At 42.7% G+C, this 17,341-nt stretch overlaps 1 protein-coding gene across 2 annotated transcripts in view; it reads right to left on the bottom strand.

The window, feature by feature from the left end:
• The window catches only part of Med13l (mediator complex subunit 13 like), a 243,548-nt gene that overhangs the window by 90,890 nt on the left and 135,317 nt on the right, over window positions 1-17,341 (bottom strand). For both annotated transcript variants that reach the window (XM_005344347.2, XM_013349494.2), the window contains exon 4: window positions 14,215-14,298. In XM_005344347.2, the coding sequence (XP_005344404.1) occupies window positions 14,215-14,298 (84 nt within the window). The remainder of the gene's footprint in view (window positions 1-14,214; window positions 14,299-17,341) is intronic.

Below are 17,341 nucleotides of genomic sequence, written 5' to 3'. Positions count from 1 at the left end.
CAATGAGGGCTGATGAGAAGCCAAGGACAATGGCACGGGGTTTTGATCCTACTTCATGATCTGGCTTTGTGGGAGCCTAGCCAGTTTGGATGTTCAGCTTCCTAGACATGGACGGAGGGGGGAGGACCTTGGACTTTCCACAGGGTAGGGAACCCTGACAGCTCTTTGGACTGGAGAGGGAGGGGGAGAGGAGTGGTGGGAGGGGAAGAAGGGTGGGAGGAGGGGGAGGGAAATGGGAGGCTGGGAGGAGGCTGAAACTTTTTCCTTTTCTCAATAAAATAAAAAAAAATCTTATATGAAAAAAAAATTTCCTGCTTCATGGAAAAGTCTGCCGATGTTATGGGCCTGTAGGCTGAAGATGGGTGCTCCAGTGATATAGAAGAACTTTGGGTAACTTTGCAGGTAGCAGGATGTCTCTCTCAATTCTAGAGTATTGAAAGTTGCTTACAATGTACTTTCTGTTTACTTAGGTAATATTATATCCTTCTGAGGTCTTTGATGGAGCTGAAGAATAGACAGATAGTAATAATATAGTTTTTCTTAGTTATGATAAAAGATAAAGTAGATAAAAATACTGCAACTGTAATTCTTGTTTGATACTTGTTTACCATGTTAAAATTAGAACTTTCCTTTTCATTTAAACAGAAAGGGAAAAATGGTGTGTGAGGTCCTTCTGTATATGTGTTGCATTTATTGGTTAATGAATAAAGAATCTGCTTTGGACCAATGGATTAGCAGAATGTAGCAAGGCTGGAAAAGATAAATACGGAGACTAGGCAAAGTCAGGGAGATACCATGGAGCCACCAGAGAAAAAAGACACGCAACAAAAAACAAAACAAAACAAAACAAAAAAGCCGGGCGGTGGTGGCACATGCCTTTAGTCCCAGCACTCGGATTAAATCCCAGAGGCAGGCAGATCTCTGTGAGTTCTAGGTCAGCCTGGTCTACAAGAGCTAGTTCCAGGGCAAGCTCCAAAACTACAGAGAAACCCCGTCTCAAAAAACAAAAAGCAAAACGAAAGATGTGACCTGCCAGTCTGGAACCTTGCCGGTAGGCCACAAGCCTCATGGTAAAATATAAAATAATAGAAATAGGTTAACCAAGGATATAAGAGGTAGCTAGCAATATGCTTGAGTGATTGGCCAAGCAGTGATTTAAATAAAATAGTTTCAGAGTGGTTATTTTGTGGTCTGGGGAGCCGGGAGCGAACAAGCAGCCTCCAACTACACCTGGCTGTCCTAGAGCTGCTCTGTAGACCAGGCTGGCCTTAAACTCAGAGACCCATCTGCCTTTGCCTCCAGAACACTGGGATTAAAGGCGTGAGCTGCCACTGCCCTGTTTATTTTCGGTGTATTTTCAGGCATTTAATTTTTGGATGTGACAATTTCTTTCAGTTCTGAAAGAAAAAAGAAATTTCGTGAACCAAAGTAACTACTGTTAAGATGCTCCAAGATTTAGGCTCACCTGTTATTCCTACACTGATGCACAACTTCAGTCCAGACCCATCTGGGCTACATATAGAGAGAGCCCTTAACAAACAAAAAGGACATTCAGCAAAGAAATGTTCTTTAAGTAGCTGAAACATAGTAACCCTGATGAAATGTCTTCAGGAAGTGTTTTCTCCACTTCTTACGCTTCAGTAATGAAGCCCAATCTGTCACAACAGATGGTTTTAAAATAATTTCAACAATTTTGAATGAACAACACTAATATGTTTAGAAATAGATAAGTAATTGATGACGAGACTAAGTCCTAACTCAGTAAGCATCCCCGACTTAATTTGGTTCTAGATACAACAACAAACAGAAACAAAAAAGGTAACATTCGTTTTTCTAAATCAGTGTCCTATAATTAAAGAAAACTGTCAAAGGCCTTCAAATACCAGGTAAAGACAGGCCAACATGTGGAAGGAGAAAACAGACCCCACAAGGCTGGGTTGGGGAGATGACTGTGGGCATAGGAGCCTACTGCTAAGCCTGAAAAGGGTACAGTGGCAGAACCCACATGGCAGATAGAACTGACTCCCACACATTGTCCTCAAAACTTCCAGGCTCAAGTATGAGCATGCACATCCAAGCAAGTAAACATAAAGTTTAAAAGTAACTGTAAAATAAAATGAACTTTCAGGAAAAACCAACGCTATCTAAGTTATTATTCGCTAAATAAAAACAACTAAATCACTGATTTCTTACCCAAAGACCAATGCCAAAAGTCCAAGCTCAACAGTGGCTAGTGAAAGGCAGAGAAAACAAACACAGCAGCAGAGTTAAGGCCCCGCCTCGCCCTTCTCTCCACACTGGGCTCATCTGCTATTACTTTATTTTACCCTGAGGCACAGAACGGCTGCACCTACTGTTCTACAGCTACACTTTATCTATATAACTGTATCTGTATCTACTGCTATCCATATCTATATCCACTGCTTGAAACTAGGGACAATAATCCTTGCAGAGATCCTCTACTAAATGAGCACTGTTCCATGTGGTCTACACATTGCCCAATGAACAGTAACATTCTCATTAAAATAACACCCTCATTAAAGCAATTTAGCTTGGGGAAATGGTGACACACATTTCAGGCAGTTCTCAGACTCTACGTTGCCTCCTTTATGTTACTGACAACTTACACTCAAAGAGTTTTTAGATTTTTTTATTTATTATGTATGCAGTGTTCTGTCTGCATGTACACCTGGACACCAGACCTCATTACAGATGGTTGTGAGCCACCATGTGGTTGCTGGGAATTGAACTCAGGACCTCTGAAAGACAGACAATACTCTTAACCTCCGAGCCATCTCTCCAGCCCCACTCATGGAGTTTTTAGGCAGGTTTCTTGATTTGCTATTTGAAGACTTAGCAGGCTAGTTATTCTGCAGACACTCATGTTAAGGGTCCTTTTTGCAATCACAGTGTAAACCTCAATGAACAGCTTCACATAACCTGAGTCTCAACTCAGAACTTCACCTGTCTGTCTCCTCCTCTGCCTTCTTAATCCACATGCTGGAATCTCTCAGAAGAATTGGGTGCTATGGAGCACCCTTAGGCTCACATTAAATAGTGGAAGAGCTGTCTCATCTCAGGTCTTTGTAATCTCACCGCAACATCAGAACCATTTGTTTCAAACACAAATGAAATCCCAGTTTAAGGGCCACTCTGGTAACCTAAGCTTTGCATTAACACTTTCCTGCAGTATCTAAATCCAGTCAGTCACAGTGAAATCATCTGAAAAATGCATGCATCATTTTTTCTTTCTAAGTGTCAATCAACCCAGTGTTTGACCCTTCCTCACAGATGTGAACGTGTGGAGTTATTCTCAGCTTACTGTTCATCTGAGAGCAGTAAAAAGTAAGGGTATCATCATACTTTTCTCCCCCAATTTATAGCTGATAACAAAGTCATACAGCCATCAAAGCATTTTTTCCCCAAGATTCATCAATATGTAGTTTTCTCCTCAATTCACAGGTTTTGTTTTGTATCTTTTTTTTTTTTTTGAACAGGGTTTCTCTGCATAAAAGCTCTGGCTGTCCCAGAACTCACTTTGTAGACCAGGCTGACCTCGAACTCAGAGACCTGCCTGCCTCTGCTTCCTGGTGCTGGGATTAAAGGCGTGCAGCACAAATGCCTGGCTCAAGTCACAGTTTTTAAGTAATATTAAATATTAAAACTTAAGTCTTCCTTAGAACTGAAAATATGCCTAAGTCAGGATTTTAAAAGAACAGTATTTCTTATACCTCATGAGCAATGGGTAAAATTAATAAACAGGAAAAATAATATTTGCTCCCTAACCTTCTGGCTAAATTATAAGCTTACCTGCCGTCCCAAACTACTGGTGTATATTAATTTACCATGTCACTTGGTGCACAATGGACAAGCAAGCCTGTGCTCAGCAAGCAGAACGTCTGGCCTCTAGACAACAGACCCGGAGATTCAAACTGACAGAGATACTTGACTACACTAAAAAGCCCCACTTCTCTGGAGAAAGACACGGGTCATGTGACCAACGTGGGAGTTCTGACAGAGCAGCATCCACTTAACTCCTTGGAGCAACTGGAGGCTCGCTGCTATTAAGTGAGATAACATGTGAGGATAGGGGCCTCTTTCTTCCTCCAAAGTGTGTACTTAAATAGTCTGTCTGGAGTTTTGAAGCAGGTCACAGCAGTGGCGGGCTCTGCACACTGCTGTCCTGTTTGGGTTCCCAAGCACTTCCAGGGTCTTCAGTTAGACTTCCTAACCTTAAGCCGCAGTTGAAGTCATTATACACTTCTTTTCTGGGGGTAGGGGGAGTCATCTTTTCATTTTTAGGAGGAAAATACAGCATTTATGATCTGTTCACACACCACTCTGGCTGCCTCTTACTAGCATTATGCTCTTGAATGCTATTTTCCCTCCTTGTCTCAATTCCTCTAAAAAAATTAAGAACCTATCACACTACAGCTATCTGGGAAGGAAATACAAAGTCCCTGCAAACTAGACTGGATAGAGGTTCTGCCCTCTCTACCTGCAGATCTGTGTGACAGAATTCCAGTACTCTGTTTCCACAGCAATAAAACTAGACTGTAAGGCACAGGTCCAGGAGTGCAGAAAGGTTGGAAAATTCAACAAGTGCTGGTGCTACACACCAGCTATGTGTTTGCGGGGCAAGGCAGTGCTACGCAGTATGATCTGTGGCTTTGCCCTTGTGCTTGCCCTTCGGCACTCAGGCAAGCTGGGCTGTGAGCTCCAGGACTGCACCCTTTTACTGTCAGCAGCTGCACGCACACAAAACACTGAGGAGGAGCTAAGTAACTGCACCTTGATGCTGTTCAGAGTTTCATTACATCAAGTGCGTGAGATCTGCCCTAACCTCAAAAGATTAACACGTGACAAAACAAACAGAAGACTGTTAAGGCTAATACTTTGACAGCAGACAAAATAAGATGATACAAAAAGCACCTACAGAAACAGGCTGTGGTGATTTCAATGACAATAATACCCACAAGTTTATAAGTTTAAATGTTTGGTTCCCAGTTGGAAAAACTATTTGGGAGGGATTACAAGAAGGCATGAGACTGGGGACAGACTCTAAGGTTTCAAAAGTCTGAGTTAGCTCTCTGCCCATGTTTTTGAATCTTGGCTTTTCCTGCCTCCGTGGCTTTGCTCTGCCATCAGGGACTCTAACCCTCTGAAACCTAAGCCCAATTAAACAGTTTTTCTCTTGGCTGCCTTGGTCCTGGGTTGTGTCACACAATAGAAAGCCTAAGACACGGGCCAGGTTAATAAAATCTGCAGAAGGGGAGAACAAATGGGGAAGTTAAGGAATCACAAGAACACCAGGGTCACATCTGAGCAGTACCCTTGCTTTCCCTAAAGCTTTTACAATTCATAGCCTTGAAGCACAGCTGCAGGCACCTCTGGAACCCTGACTCCTGGACTGCACTGACCATTCTGACTTCACAGGCCTTACTACCACTCTGCTTCAAGACTCATTAACTACACAAGTATTCTATGAGCCAGTTTTGACATTTGCCCAAGTTTTTAAACTTGCTATATGTGTGCTACAGGCTTTAGATTAAAAAACTCAATTTAGGGCCTGGGGAGATGGCTCAGAAGTTAAAGGCACTGCCTGTTCCTCCAGAGGACCTGGGTTCAATTCCCAGCATCCACATGCAGTTTACAACTGTCTGTAACCCCAGTTCCAGGGGATTTGATACCTTCACACCAATTCACATTAAATAAAAAGTTTTTTTAAAAAAATCCCAAGGTCCAAATTAGGAGCAGAAGAAGAGAGAGCATGAGCAAGGAACTCAGGACCGCGAGGGGTGCACACACACACTGAGACAATGGGGATGTTCTATTGGGAACTCACCAAGGCCAGCTGGACTGGGTCTGAAAAAGCATGGGATAAAACCGGACTCGCTGAACATAGCGGTCAATGAGGACTACTGAGAACTCAAGAACAATGGCACTGGGTTTTGATCCTACTGTATGTACTGGCTTTGTGGGAGCCTAGGCAGTTTGGATGCTCACCTTACTAGACCTGGATGGAGGTGGGTGGTCCTTGGACTTCCCACAGGGCAGGGAACCCTGATTGCTCTTCTGGCTGATGAGGGAGGGGGACTTGATTGGGGGAGGGGGAGGGAAATGGGAGGGGGTGGTGGGGAGGAAGCAGAAATCTTTAATAAATAAATTAATTAAAAAAGAAAAAACCCTCAATTTATCCATATTCATTCACAACAGTCTCTAAACAAATCCTCTGTGATCTACCAATGTGAGAAGAAACATCCTGGGAGTGAGGTTCACTGTGAATGAATTGCAGGCTGCAGGCATGTCCAGCATAGCCTCACAGTTTTGACTACATACTGATCCTGCAAGTAATTCCCCATCTTGCATGTACCTTGGGCCCACAGACAGAGCAGAGACAGGTGTGAAAATTTCCCACCTCACTCTGTGGATCACTCGATCTATATCCTAAAAGCTACCACTTCACAGCTTCATGGAATTCAACGCATCCTCTGCCTTTGTTGGAGACATAGTTTTATCACCTTGCTTTTCCTTTCTTGTGACTATAAGCCATGGAAACCATATCACAGTTACTCCAGACCTTCAACTCTTCACCACAGCCCATACCAACACTCCTGTTGGCACCTTCAGCTCTTATTAGCATTTTATAACCCAAGACAATGATTGTAAGGTGTCTAACCTGCAACTGTTCTCTCTTCCTCAGAAAGGCTTTGTGAAGCTCTCTTACTCATACCCACTGCATCTGAGATTAGACTGTTCTGTTGGTAGTGTAAGCACTGGTAAGACAGCTTCCCATAGACTAGCGGCATACACACACTCTGCAAATGGTGTATGAGGTAGAATAAGTGTGGGGGGAATCTGAGGCAAGCATGGTTTTCTAAAATCTGACATGCTTACATGCACAACATGGGAATGTTGTTTTATGTGCAGCACAGCGGCTGTGCCTTACTCTACTGCTATCTCAGCCAGCAACTGCAACTCTGCAGTTACTTACCTGCTTGTGTCCTTATCTAGCAGTGGCCTGGCCACTCAGGTCACAGCCTGGTGAAAATTCTGCTCCTGCAGGCACCAGCCCTGTCACTTACACTAAAGGTAGCTTTAACTAAATCTCTATTGTTCTAATTATGAATATGACTCAAAGGCGGGGGTGAAAACCTGTGAGTTCAGAGTGGCTGAGCAGCAACTAGCTGTCTCTCCTTGCTGGCGTCCACAGAACACCCCGTGCTTCCACCTCACCAAACCACAAAAAGCTGTGCCACTCCAAACCCCACCCTACTATGATGACTTTTTGTAAACTAGTTGCTAATGAAGCCTCCTGACTCAAGGTTAATTTTATTTAATTAACTAACACAAATGCAAACACAGGTTCACAGTGTGGTCGAATATCCCCACCACAGGGACTGATCTCAAACAGTTTAGCACTATTTATTGAGTAAAATATGGCGATGGAACAATGCAAAATGTTCGCCATTTGATAGACTATGGTTATAAAACAGAAATGCATGCACTTCCCATTTGTATTCATACACAATTACATATGAAGCTCAAATCTAATTTCTTGGCTCCATGCCATCTACAGAGTACAGCCTTCCTGTGCATGAGCACTGCGCCATGCCCAGACACATCGAAGCTACCCTTTGGAGCACCCGCATGGAGGGATGAAGTACTCCAAGTCTACGAGCAAGTGTTTTCTGGGCTGCACCTCCACAAACTGGAGCTAAGAAGCACTGCAGTGGTATGAAAGGCTCTGCATTAACTAAACATGGCTGCAATGCTCCAGGAGTGTCCTCAGACAGTCACACACAGCTTAGTCAGTCCTGTCAGCTCTCGGCCAGGGGGAAGCAGGACAGTTCATCCTCACAGCTAAGGGCTGCTTGGCATTGCTGTCCCTCCACAAGGAGCCTGGGAAGGCAGAGTTCCTCTGCAGTGAAGAGCTAAATGGGGGGGGGGGGGCACCCAAACCATCTGTAGGAAACTGAGAAAACTACAGGGGAACTGCTCTTGAAGACATCACATTAATTCAAGATTTTGTAATTTCTAATAAGAAACAAAGGTAAAGTGATGTCACACTTTATTCAAAACACAGAGACAAACCTCCAAATTCTCTAGTAAATCCAGTTTTCTCTTTCAGAAAAACCAGCCTCCCACATGTACTAATTTTTAAGATCTCAACTTTCAGAAATATTTAGCTCACTGCCAACTGTGCACAGTAAGAAACCCCCATTTTCTTGAATATGCATGTCCAAGTGCCAATGAGAGCAGCACCACCCAGTTTCAGTCCTAGTCAGCAATGCTCCCTCTTCAGAAGGCTCGCTTCTTTATGCTTTGAGATGTTAAGACCTTGTAGTGTGTTCTGTTTCTAAGACCAACTACAGGGCAGGTCAGAAAGACGGGGAGCCACTGTGTTGTGTGCACTTCCCAGTTGGTACGCCAGAACTAAACATACCACTAAGAGCGGCTGCACAGACTTCAACACCCATGCACCAATAAATCCTAATACAGACAGAAACTACGCAAATACAGACCCAGCTGTTCTAAGAACCAAGGACTGTCACCCTCTTAGAAAACATAAGTACTTTAAGATTTCTCTTTTAACATCAAAATAACAAGAGCAAGGAGACCATGACTCTGTCTGATGATGTTCTGCAAGGCGGCTCTGCAGGCCCCATTTACAGGTTTTATCCTAGACTTACGAAGGGAAGTATAAACATATTCCACTCATTCAAATCAACCTTCAAAGGACTTTGGACTCTGTGCTGAATAAAAAGGAAAATGAAGGTGTCCACAGGAGACCCATAGATAGGAAGGATTCTGTCCTAACAACTCAACTCAAGAAAACAATATAAGAATGGGGAAGGCAAAAGGAGAAACCCTATCATAAAAAAAACAAAACTGAAACAAAACGAAACAATAAAATGGGGAAGGCATGAAGGACCCCAAATTCTTAACTTCTGTACTACAAATTGAAAACTAAATATATACATAGCAGTTAAATCATGCTGAGGGGCAACTGGGAAGCAAAATATTCAAAGAAACAACTTGAAAAGTTGCCTCAAAGGAACAGCCTGAAAAAGAACCATGTTAACTTGAGTTAAAAAGAAGAAGGTATGTGCAGGAAAACCTGAGCAAAAAGAACTAGAATCATGCTAGCAACTGTATGGGGCAGCCTGCCAGAGGAGGCCAGGCACCATCCAGAACACATATGTTCTCTGTTTGACTACTTGTCTAATGGAAGTACACTCAAGGCTGGGGTGAAGAAGGCCCTAGGGCAGGAGCAAACAAGCCACACCCTCAGTAGTCACAGCATTTATCACTATTTTATATGTATGTGTGACATGTGAGTGTGGAAGAAATGCATGGCAGTCAGAAGCCAACTTTATAGGATCAAACACAGGATCACTGCTGGCCCAGCCAGCTTCAGGACATCCCTGGACCACTGACACTCCAGTTTCACATGACCACAAAGCAAATGGGACTAAATACTGGTGGTGCTCAGAACTATGTCTTATGACCAAGATCATATTTAGGGATTTTATTTTATTAATCTTTAGTACCCTAACTATGCCCAACAAGCAAGCAAGATCATTAGAATGCAGAATATGCTTTCTAAACCTTTGGAGTTCATAAAATTAGGCAAGATAAATACAGTACTAATAAACACAATTTAAAATTCACACATGAAAGATACAGGGGAATTTAAAATGTTTCATGAAGCAGAGTTCTTTGCGGATGGAAAATAGCACACACCTTTAATCTAAGCACTTAGTATGCAGAAATAGGTGAATCTCTGAGTCTGGGGCTAGCCTAGTCTACAAAGAAAGTTTTAGGCTAGCCAGGGCTACACAGTGAGACCTTGCCTCAAAAACAAAGGCAATCAAAATTCAGTGTAGAAATACACAGCTCATTAACTCAACTGTGTATATGATAAGAAACGCAAATACTTAATTAGCAATCTGCCTCTGGTGTAAGAAAGTACCAAAACCAGAAGAAAAACTTTATGGCTAATATTTCCCCAGCACTACCAGCCCCACATGGGCACTACTGACAAACTCACTTCAGTCCTGTGTCACACGCTTTATTATCTTACTCAAAGCTAAAACAATTCTCTCTTCACAAAAAAAAAAAAAAAAAAAAAAAAAAAGGAAACTTAAGCTCAGTAATTGTGAGTTGCTTAGTCATATAACCTTTTCCTTAAAATTTTAATTTTAATTAGGTTCCGCTCAACTTGGGGGAGATGCCCACTGGGGAGAAAATGACAGAAAGCACCAATTTCCAACTGTATTTTCAGTCTTTGCAGGAATAAATACTCTAGCGCTATACCGACATCCAACATGTTAATTCTTTCCCGGTTGCCACCTTACTACAAAAATGTCACTATGCCAGGTGGGGGTGGTGCACGTCTTTAATCCCAGTACTAGAGAGGCAGAGGCAGGCAGATCTCTAAGTTCGAGCCCAGCCTGGTCTACAAGAGCTAGTTCCAGGACAGCTAGTACTGCACAAAGAAACCCTGTCACGAAAAAACAAAAACAAACAAACAAAACCAAACAAAATGCCATTATGAAAACACTGAACAGAGCTTGGCCACATTGTTCTAAGAAAGGGCTCCATTAGGAACAAGTCTTCAGAGCAAACAGGCCGCCTGGGCAGCACCTTCCACACCCTCCTAATGGCCCCCAGCTCAGCAGCAGCAGGACCTGTCTTCTAACTGCTGTTGCCCTACTTCACTCTATAGAGAGGACTACTAGGAATACCTGCAGCAAACTCTAAGAGTGCAGCAGAGGAAGGCAACACAAAGCACTTCCCTGACTACAAACTGACACCTTCACAAAAACAGAAGGCACAAAACAGTAAGCTAGGTAAATCCACATCATCATTAAAGGCTGGAATTACTTACAAAATACATGCCTCTCTCTAATCGGGCAAAATGTTCCTGTGGATATCTCCTATGGGGCTGGCTCAGCCTGAGGCCAGCCTCTGAGAAGACAATGCACATGCTGCTTGTGTCCACTCTCAGCAATAACAAGAACTTTCTAGAGCATTCTGTCCCTAAAACCACCAAAGGTATGAAGAAAAAATCCACATCTGCCAAGAGCTGAACTGTCCAGCACAAGAGGAAGCTACTAGAAGAGCAAGTGAGCGAGGGCTGTATGCCCCATGTGTCCTGAAACCCGCCTACTGCTTATTAAACAGCACACGGGGCCAGGGAAGACTAATCCACAGCAGACAGTGAGGTTTGTTGTTGTGCTTTTCAAGTGATTTATAAAAGAACTAGACGGGCTGAAATCAGAAAGACCAAGACTGCTGAGAATGAGGAGGGAGGGAGGGAGGGAGGGAGGAGGGAGGGAGGGAGGGAGGGAGGAAGCAGAGCCATCAGCTCAGCCTCTGGTGCCTCTGCAATTGTACGCTTTGCCTCCCAGGAGACAGTGTCCACAGCCATTTGTAGTTGTCATGACTCGTGCAAGACGTAAGGAGGAGCCAAGGGTATAGTTAAGCATCTCACAGCACCCAACAATGAACACTCATTCAACCCACAGTCAACCAAGGCTTTTGAAAACTCCTAGTTAAAAGATGAGTCTGGTCAATCAACCGCTCAAACAAAGAAGAGACGGGAGGGGGGTGGGAAGGAGCAGAGACCAACCTTCAGAGAACAGAGTTACACCATGTACACTTTCCATAATTCAAAGTAACTCGGAATGAAGAGTTCTGAAAAGCCAGCCCATTACAAAGAGAAAAGTCAGTCAAGAGAGATGGCATAACCAGCATTATCACAACAATTTTTAACTATACTTAAGGACATAAAAGAGAGTGTGTTCATAATGGATAAATGGGAAATCATAACAGGAATTAAAATGATTTGATATATATACTTAACAATTTTTAAAATCTTGGTTCTTTTGCATTAGGCAGTTCTTGTATGCTAATGCTACAGTGGTCTTAATTAAATTTTTACTACAATTGTATGAATAAAAAAACAAATATAAGCTTAGTTCTTTCTAAGCAAGAGTATTAGACAGCTGATACTAGAAACTGACTCACTTTGAATGTGTCATAATGAAATTATTCCATTTAGAACCAATAATCTAAGTTGCAGAGACACAACATGATAGTTTATAACCAGAAATTATAAACAATAACCTTTGTCCTCACCTTTTCTAGATAGACTAGAAAATTAATTTATACCTGCCTAATTTTCAACTTAAAATTAAGAAAATGTTCTTTATCTTTTGACAGATGGACTCTGACACATAATTTTGTAAACAAACACAATTAAATGCATGTGTAAATGAGAAAATAGTAATGTCTAAAAAATAAGAAATCATTTCCTTAGACATGCCAATGTTTAACTTGCAAGAACCTCCTGTGTTTACAGAGGCTTTGAAAAGTAGTAAGTAGAAATGGATTTGAAGGCAAATATATTTTTGGATCTTTTAAAATGCTCACGTACTTTAGCAAAAACCACTGTATTGAGCTATATCTAAAAAAATGAGAGGCATATAATCATTCCTCTTTATATGCAACTAAACTGCACACTGATCAATCTTGGGAACTGGCAGTAAAGGAAGAGTCATGAGTGGTCAACAATCCTTCCTAAAAACCAGATGCTCACCTCTGCATTCATCCTTCAGCCAATCATTTACCAAGCGACTAGACTCACTACTAAGAAACAGTAAGCAGAGCGTGGTTGGTGTCCAGCTGTGCTCTGGACTATCGCCTCCTCAACTCCTACCTGCTTCCTCAGCTTCTCTTTCTCTCTCCTTCCTGATGGACAGTCAGCACTGCTACTGCTATGACCCTTGGCCTCATCTCTAGCTAGAGCCTTGAGAAGAACAGTCAACCTCAGGGTGGTAAATGGCTTATTTTTCACTTCTAATAAAACCAAACACAGTGAAAGTGATGGGGGGCTCGTTTTGTACGTGTTTGTGTATATTTATCTACATTTACCCATACCCCACAGTCCCTGCAGCAGCTCTTCCTTCCCCTGGAAGACAGGGACAGACAGACAACCTGCTGAGGCTCTAGGTTACAGACTCCCAGGTGGTAGCAGGACTAGGATGTGAGTTTAGATCAAAGTGGGTAGGGTTGCACAAATCCTGCTACCATCTCTTCCCTGTCTCCAGCCAGAGACCATGACTACAGGTTTGTGCTGTAAATCCACCACCAACCTCAGGAAATAGAAGAAGTCTCTGATAGTGCTAGGTGGGTTCAACTCATCTCTTCAGACTCTTGCCATGTTGTCTGCCGGATGCTGGGGCCTGAAGTCTCCTCAGAGTCACTGCCATGCTGTTGTTCATGGTCGGAATGACCCTGAATGAACTCCTTCTCCCAGCATCGGTGTCCCTCTAATCCCAATCTGAGACCTTCAACAACCACTTTACTAAGACACACTGGGAGAAGCTACTAATGGAGCCTCTAACATCAAGAGCCAGGGACTGCCAGCAGCCGCTAGGGGCACAAACTTCATCTGTTGACTCCAACCTACAACCACCTGCCAAGTCCCTACCTTAGTGTACCTGAACCTTAAAGCAGAATTGAGGTGGTGTATCCTGGGTATAGAGCTCAGTGGGAAAAGGCAAGAGGCCCTGTGCTTCTTCCCTAGCATATAAAAAGAAAAAGAATACCACAACTAGGGGGTAGGATGGGGTGCTGTATACCCTGTTTTGTGAAAATTAAGTGTTATTTTCTCTCTATCAACCAAATATGACTAGACTATGGTCAGAGATAAAAGATGTTAAAATTGAGTTGTTTTGATCTGGTTTTACTGATCCCATGCCTATTCACTTTACAGGCATTACAAAGGAGGGTTATGGCTAACAGTTCAGGATTCCTGGGACATAACCCGCAGTCCTGTTCTTGACAGTAATCAGGTAAGAAACACTGGAAATAGCACTATACAAATTTTCACCATTTAATTCACTTTATACTTAAGTCATGCCGAATAACAATTTAGGAAGAAAAATTAGGAAGAATAACAAAAAGAACATGCTAGAATGTCTCAATTCCAAAGTATATAGTGAAGAATAACTCAGACATGACCTCACTGATGACCATATGGCTATCTCATCTTAATATTCAACCACAAGCATGCATTATGTGATAGCACAGTGGCCAAGAACAACATGAAGAGATAAATACACAAACCCCTTTGACCTCAGTGCAAAGACAGGCGTGGTCAAGGAAGAGGAAGCAAACGACAAGAGCACCCTGAAGACTGACCTTTTGTTGACTGGCTTTTCATCCTTGTCATAGGGTCGCACAAACCACTTCCCGATCCTCACGAAGTTCTTATCCATTAGGCACCTACAATAAGCACATCAGGAATTACCTTCGCAGACTCAGTCACAGAATGTCTCAGTACTCTGACAACCCAGATGAGAGGCACCAATGGAAACATGGTACCACAAGTCCAACTGCCAAATGTTTTCTTACACTCAAAGAACTCAGAACTTTGGGCATGTATTGTTAAAGCCCACCGGGGGGGGGGGGGGGCAAGCAAGCAAGCAAGCAAATAGTTGGATTATTTCCAAAACTGGAATTTCAAGTCACAGGACTACATGACCTAAGCTCCTATATTACCAAGGTCAGAGTGCAGGGAACGTAAGGGCACTTTCAAACACCACAACTCCTCCTGCAAGTTGGGGTTAGGGCTTGTTGTGACAAGTGACCAATCCTTTAGCAATGGTGCCAATAACAAAACCTTAAGACAACCCATCATCTGCCTTGATGTGTTCTTTCTGTGGGCACAAAAACCCTGTACAAGAAAATAAAGACTTGACATCAGCTTTCCAAGCAAGGGTGTCTGCCTCACTCAGTCTCGGCTGCACCTGGCTTCTGTCTCCATGCTGTGTGTGTTTTTCTGTCAAGTCACAGAATTTCTTTATAGGACATGGTAACAGTAATTGAACCCACTACATGTAATATCAAGAGTGTGACAGTTCAACTGTAATGACAGTAGTTATGACCAAGTTCATTCACATGCAGGCAAATGACAACCCTATCCTAACTGCCCTCTACACAATGAATGAGATGCTGCAGACTATAAGAAGTACCCTTGATTTTTAAAAATACAAAATGTTAAATAAAATGGACATTCTGAATCTGATGGGATACAATGATCTCTCATTTTTAGTAAGTGAAACAATTCACATTTTAAAGAAAAGCGGTCAGAATTCTTTCCATACAAGTACTTATGAAAGCAACATGGCAATTCTTATTTCAATATTCAGACAGATGTGGACTTGGTTTTTGTCTCTGTTGTTCCCAAACCACCATGGACTAAAGAGGAACAATTCAAGCCCTCGCCCCGTTCATTACAGTCTAAATAGTCAGTAGATGGCAGGCTACAGTTTCTGGTCACAATATAATCTCCTTTGGGCAGAGTCAATTTGAAACAGGGTTACATCAAAACATCACTGGGTTTATTCTGAAAGTGAACACTCTCCGCTTTTCAGTGAACATCATTTGGCTGCATGTTTCTACATTAAATAAGCATGCTTCTGTGGGAGAGACTGTGTTTGCATTAAATTTTGAATAGCAAATATGGAGTATCCACCTAAGAAAAGGATCATAGGTAGTCAAACTGTAAAGCATCGCCAGGTTCTTCCCCAGCCAGACTCCACCTCTCCTGGGAAGACACTACCACAGATAGTGCAGACCTGAGCATCAGAGTCCTCAGTCCAGTAACACTGCAAATAGCTACTGCAATCACCACCACCACTGTGAGTGGGGATGACAGCCATAGTGTTCACTGCTGGAGACAAGGAGGCTAAGGCAGAGAGGAAATGTTTTCTAGCAGTCACTGAGCCCAGACATACCTGTACACACAGACAGGACGTAAGTGACTACCCCATAATATTTCCTACTGCCATCTTCCTGTCTTAAACCCAGGTCCATCTCATGGCTGAATTAACACACAAGCATTTTTCTTTTGGTAAAAGCTGTTATTGAGTGTCTACTGTGCATTGAATAAAAGCAGTGGTGACAGGCACGGGATCATGCCCAACAGGATACATAGCCTTGTAGAGAAAGAACTGTGTTGGATAAAGTCATGTTGCGTTTGGGGTGGAAGTTCATACATATCTACCCTGAGGTGACACCAAACAGAAAGGAAGTGAACATGATGTTGTCAACTTTAAGCCCTGTGAGAAAATGGAAGAGATGCTTGCTATGGAAGACAGTTGTACAATTACACTAGCAACTGGGGAATGCTGAAGACCACACAAGATCACAGTGGAGCAGATATGCACCCTGAAAAGAAACTAAGAGGAAGCATAACAAAGGCTGTTCTAACATCTGTATCAGGTACGCACAGCAGCCATGCAGTCAAGGTGCGTCAGCTCTCTGAGCAGACCTGAGCGGTGGAGTTCCCAATATCCAACAGCCCACAGCCTGTGAGCTGTCTGCATTACTCTCCTCCTATGTAAACTTCAAAGAGTGCTCCTGTCTCTGGTGAAGCCTGTGGTTTCTCTGTATTTATAATCAGGGTTTCACTACTCATTTATGACGACTCGTTTCTGTAACTCTTCCTGGAAGAATTGTGATTATGACCAGGCAACGGGTATTTACATGCCGTGATGTGGCGCATTCTGGGTCCTGCTCTGTACTGCTCAAATAAATAGCTAACCTGAGTGGTAACTTATACTATTTTCCTGTTCATCACAGTGAAAGGTGCTCCTACTCTGACTGTGTTTGCTGTGTGTGCATTCCTACCGTGAGGCACACAGTGACAGGAAAGAATTCCTCTGAATTTACTTCTTCCTAGCTTGTCCCTTCCCAGTGGAGCCTAAAATCACACTGAAGGGATCTCGTGGCTGCTAAGAGACATTCAGGAAAACCGACACTTTTACAGAATGCACTGATTATATCTGAAAAACATAATTAGGCAACTATTGTAAAGAAATGTAGCTTTAAGACTAAAAAAAAAAAGATCAGAAATAAAACGTCCACTCTACCATTCTTTGCTCTTTTGGGAAGAAGAGCATCAAATTTTGTATTTAATTTTACAACTCATCCTTGTAGACAATTAGATCTGCCAAAATCTGCTTTAGAATGGAATCCCAATCACTACCGGGTATGTATTACAGTCACCTTGGGTATCAGCCACACTCTCAAAAGCACTTTTCTGTGAAGATGGCAACCTTCTGTAAGGTAGACTGATGCCACTTTAACAGGCAACTGTGAAAGGCCAGAGTCCGGCATCTCTGCTAACCGTCAGCACCTTCAAAGTCAACATTTCAAGAAAAATAGACCAGTGCTGAAAAATGAAGGCAAGGTCCATTGTTCATGAGCATGTAAGGTCCCCTGTGTTGCGCCACATGGTTCTGAATAATTAACTACAACGTGC

Source organism: Microtus ochrogaster, chromosome 2 (genome assembly GCF_000317375.1).
Source record: "Microtus ochrogaster isolate Prairie Vole_2 chromosome 2, MicOch1.0, whole genome shotgun sequence".
Lineage (NCBI taxonomy): Eukaryota > Metazoa > Chordata > Mammalia > Rodentia > Cricetidae > Microtus > Microtus ochrogaster.
This window is presented reverse-complemented; position numbering and strand designations above follow the sequence as displayed.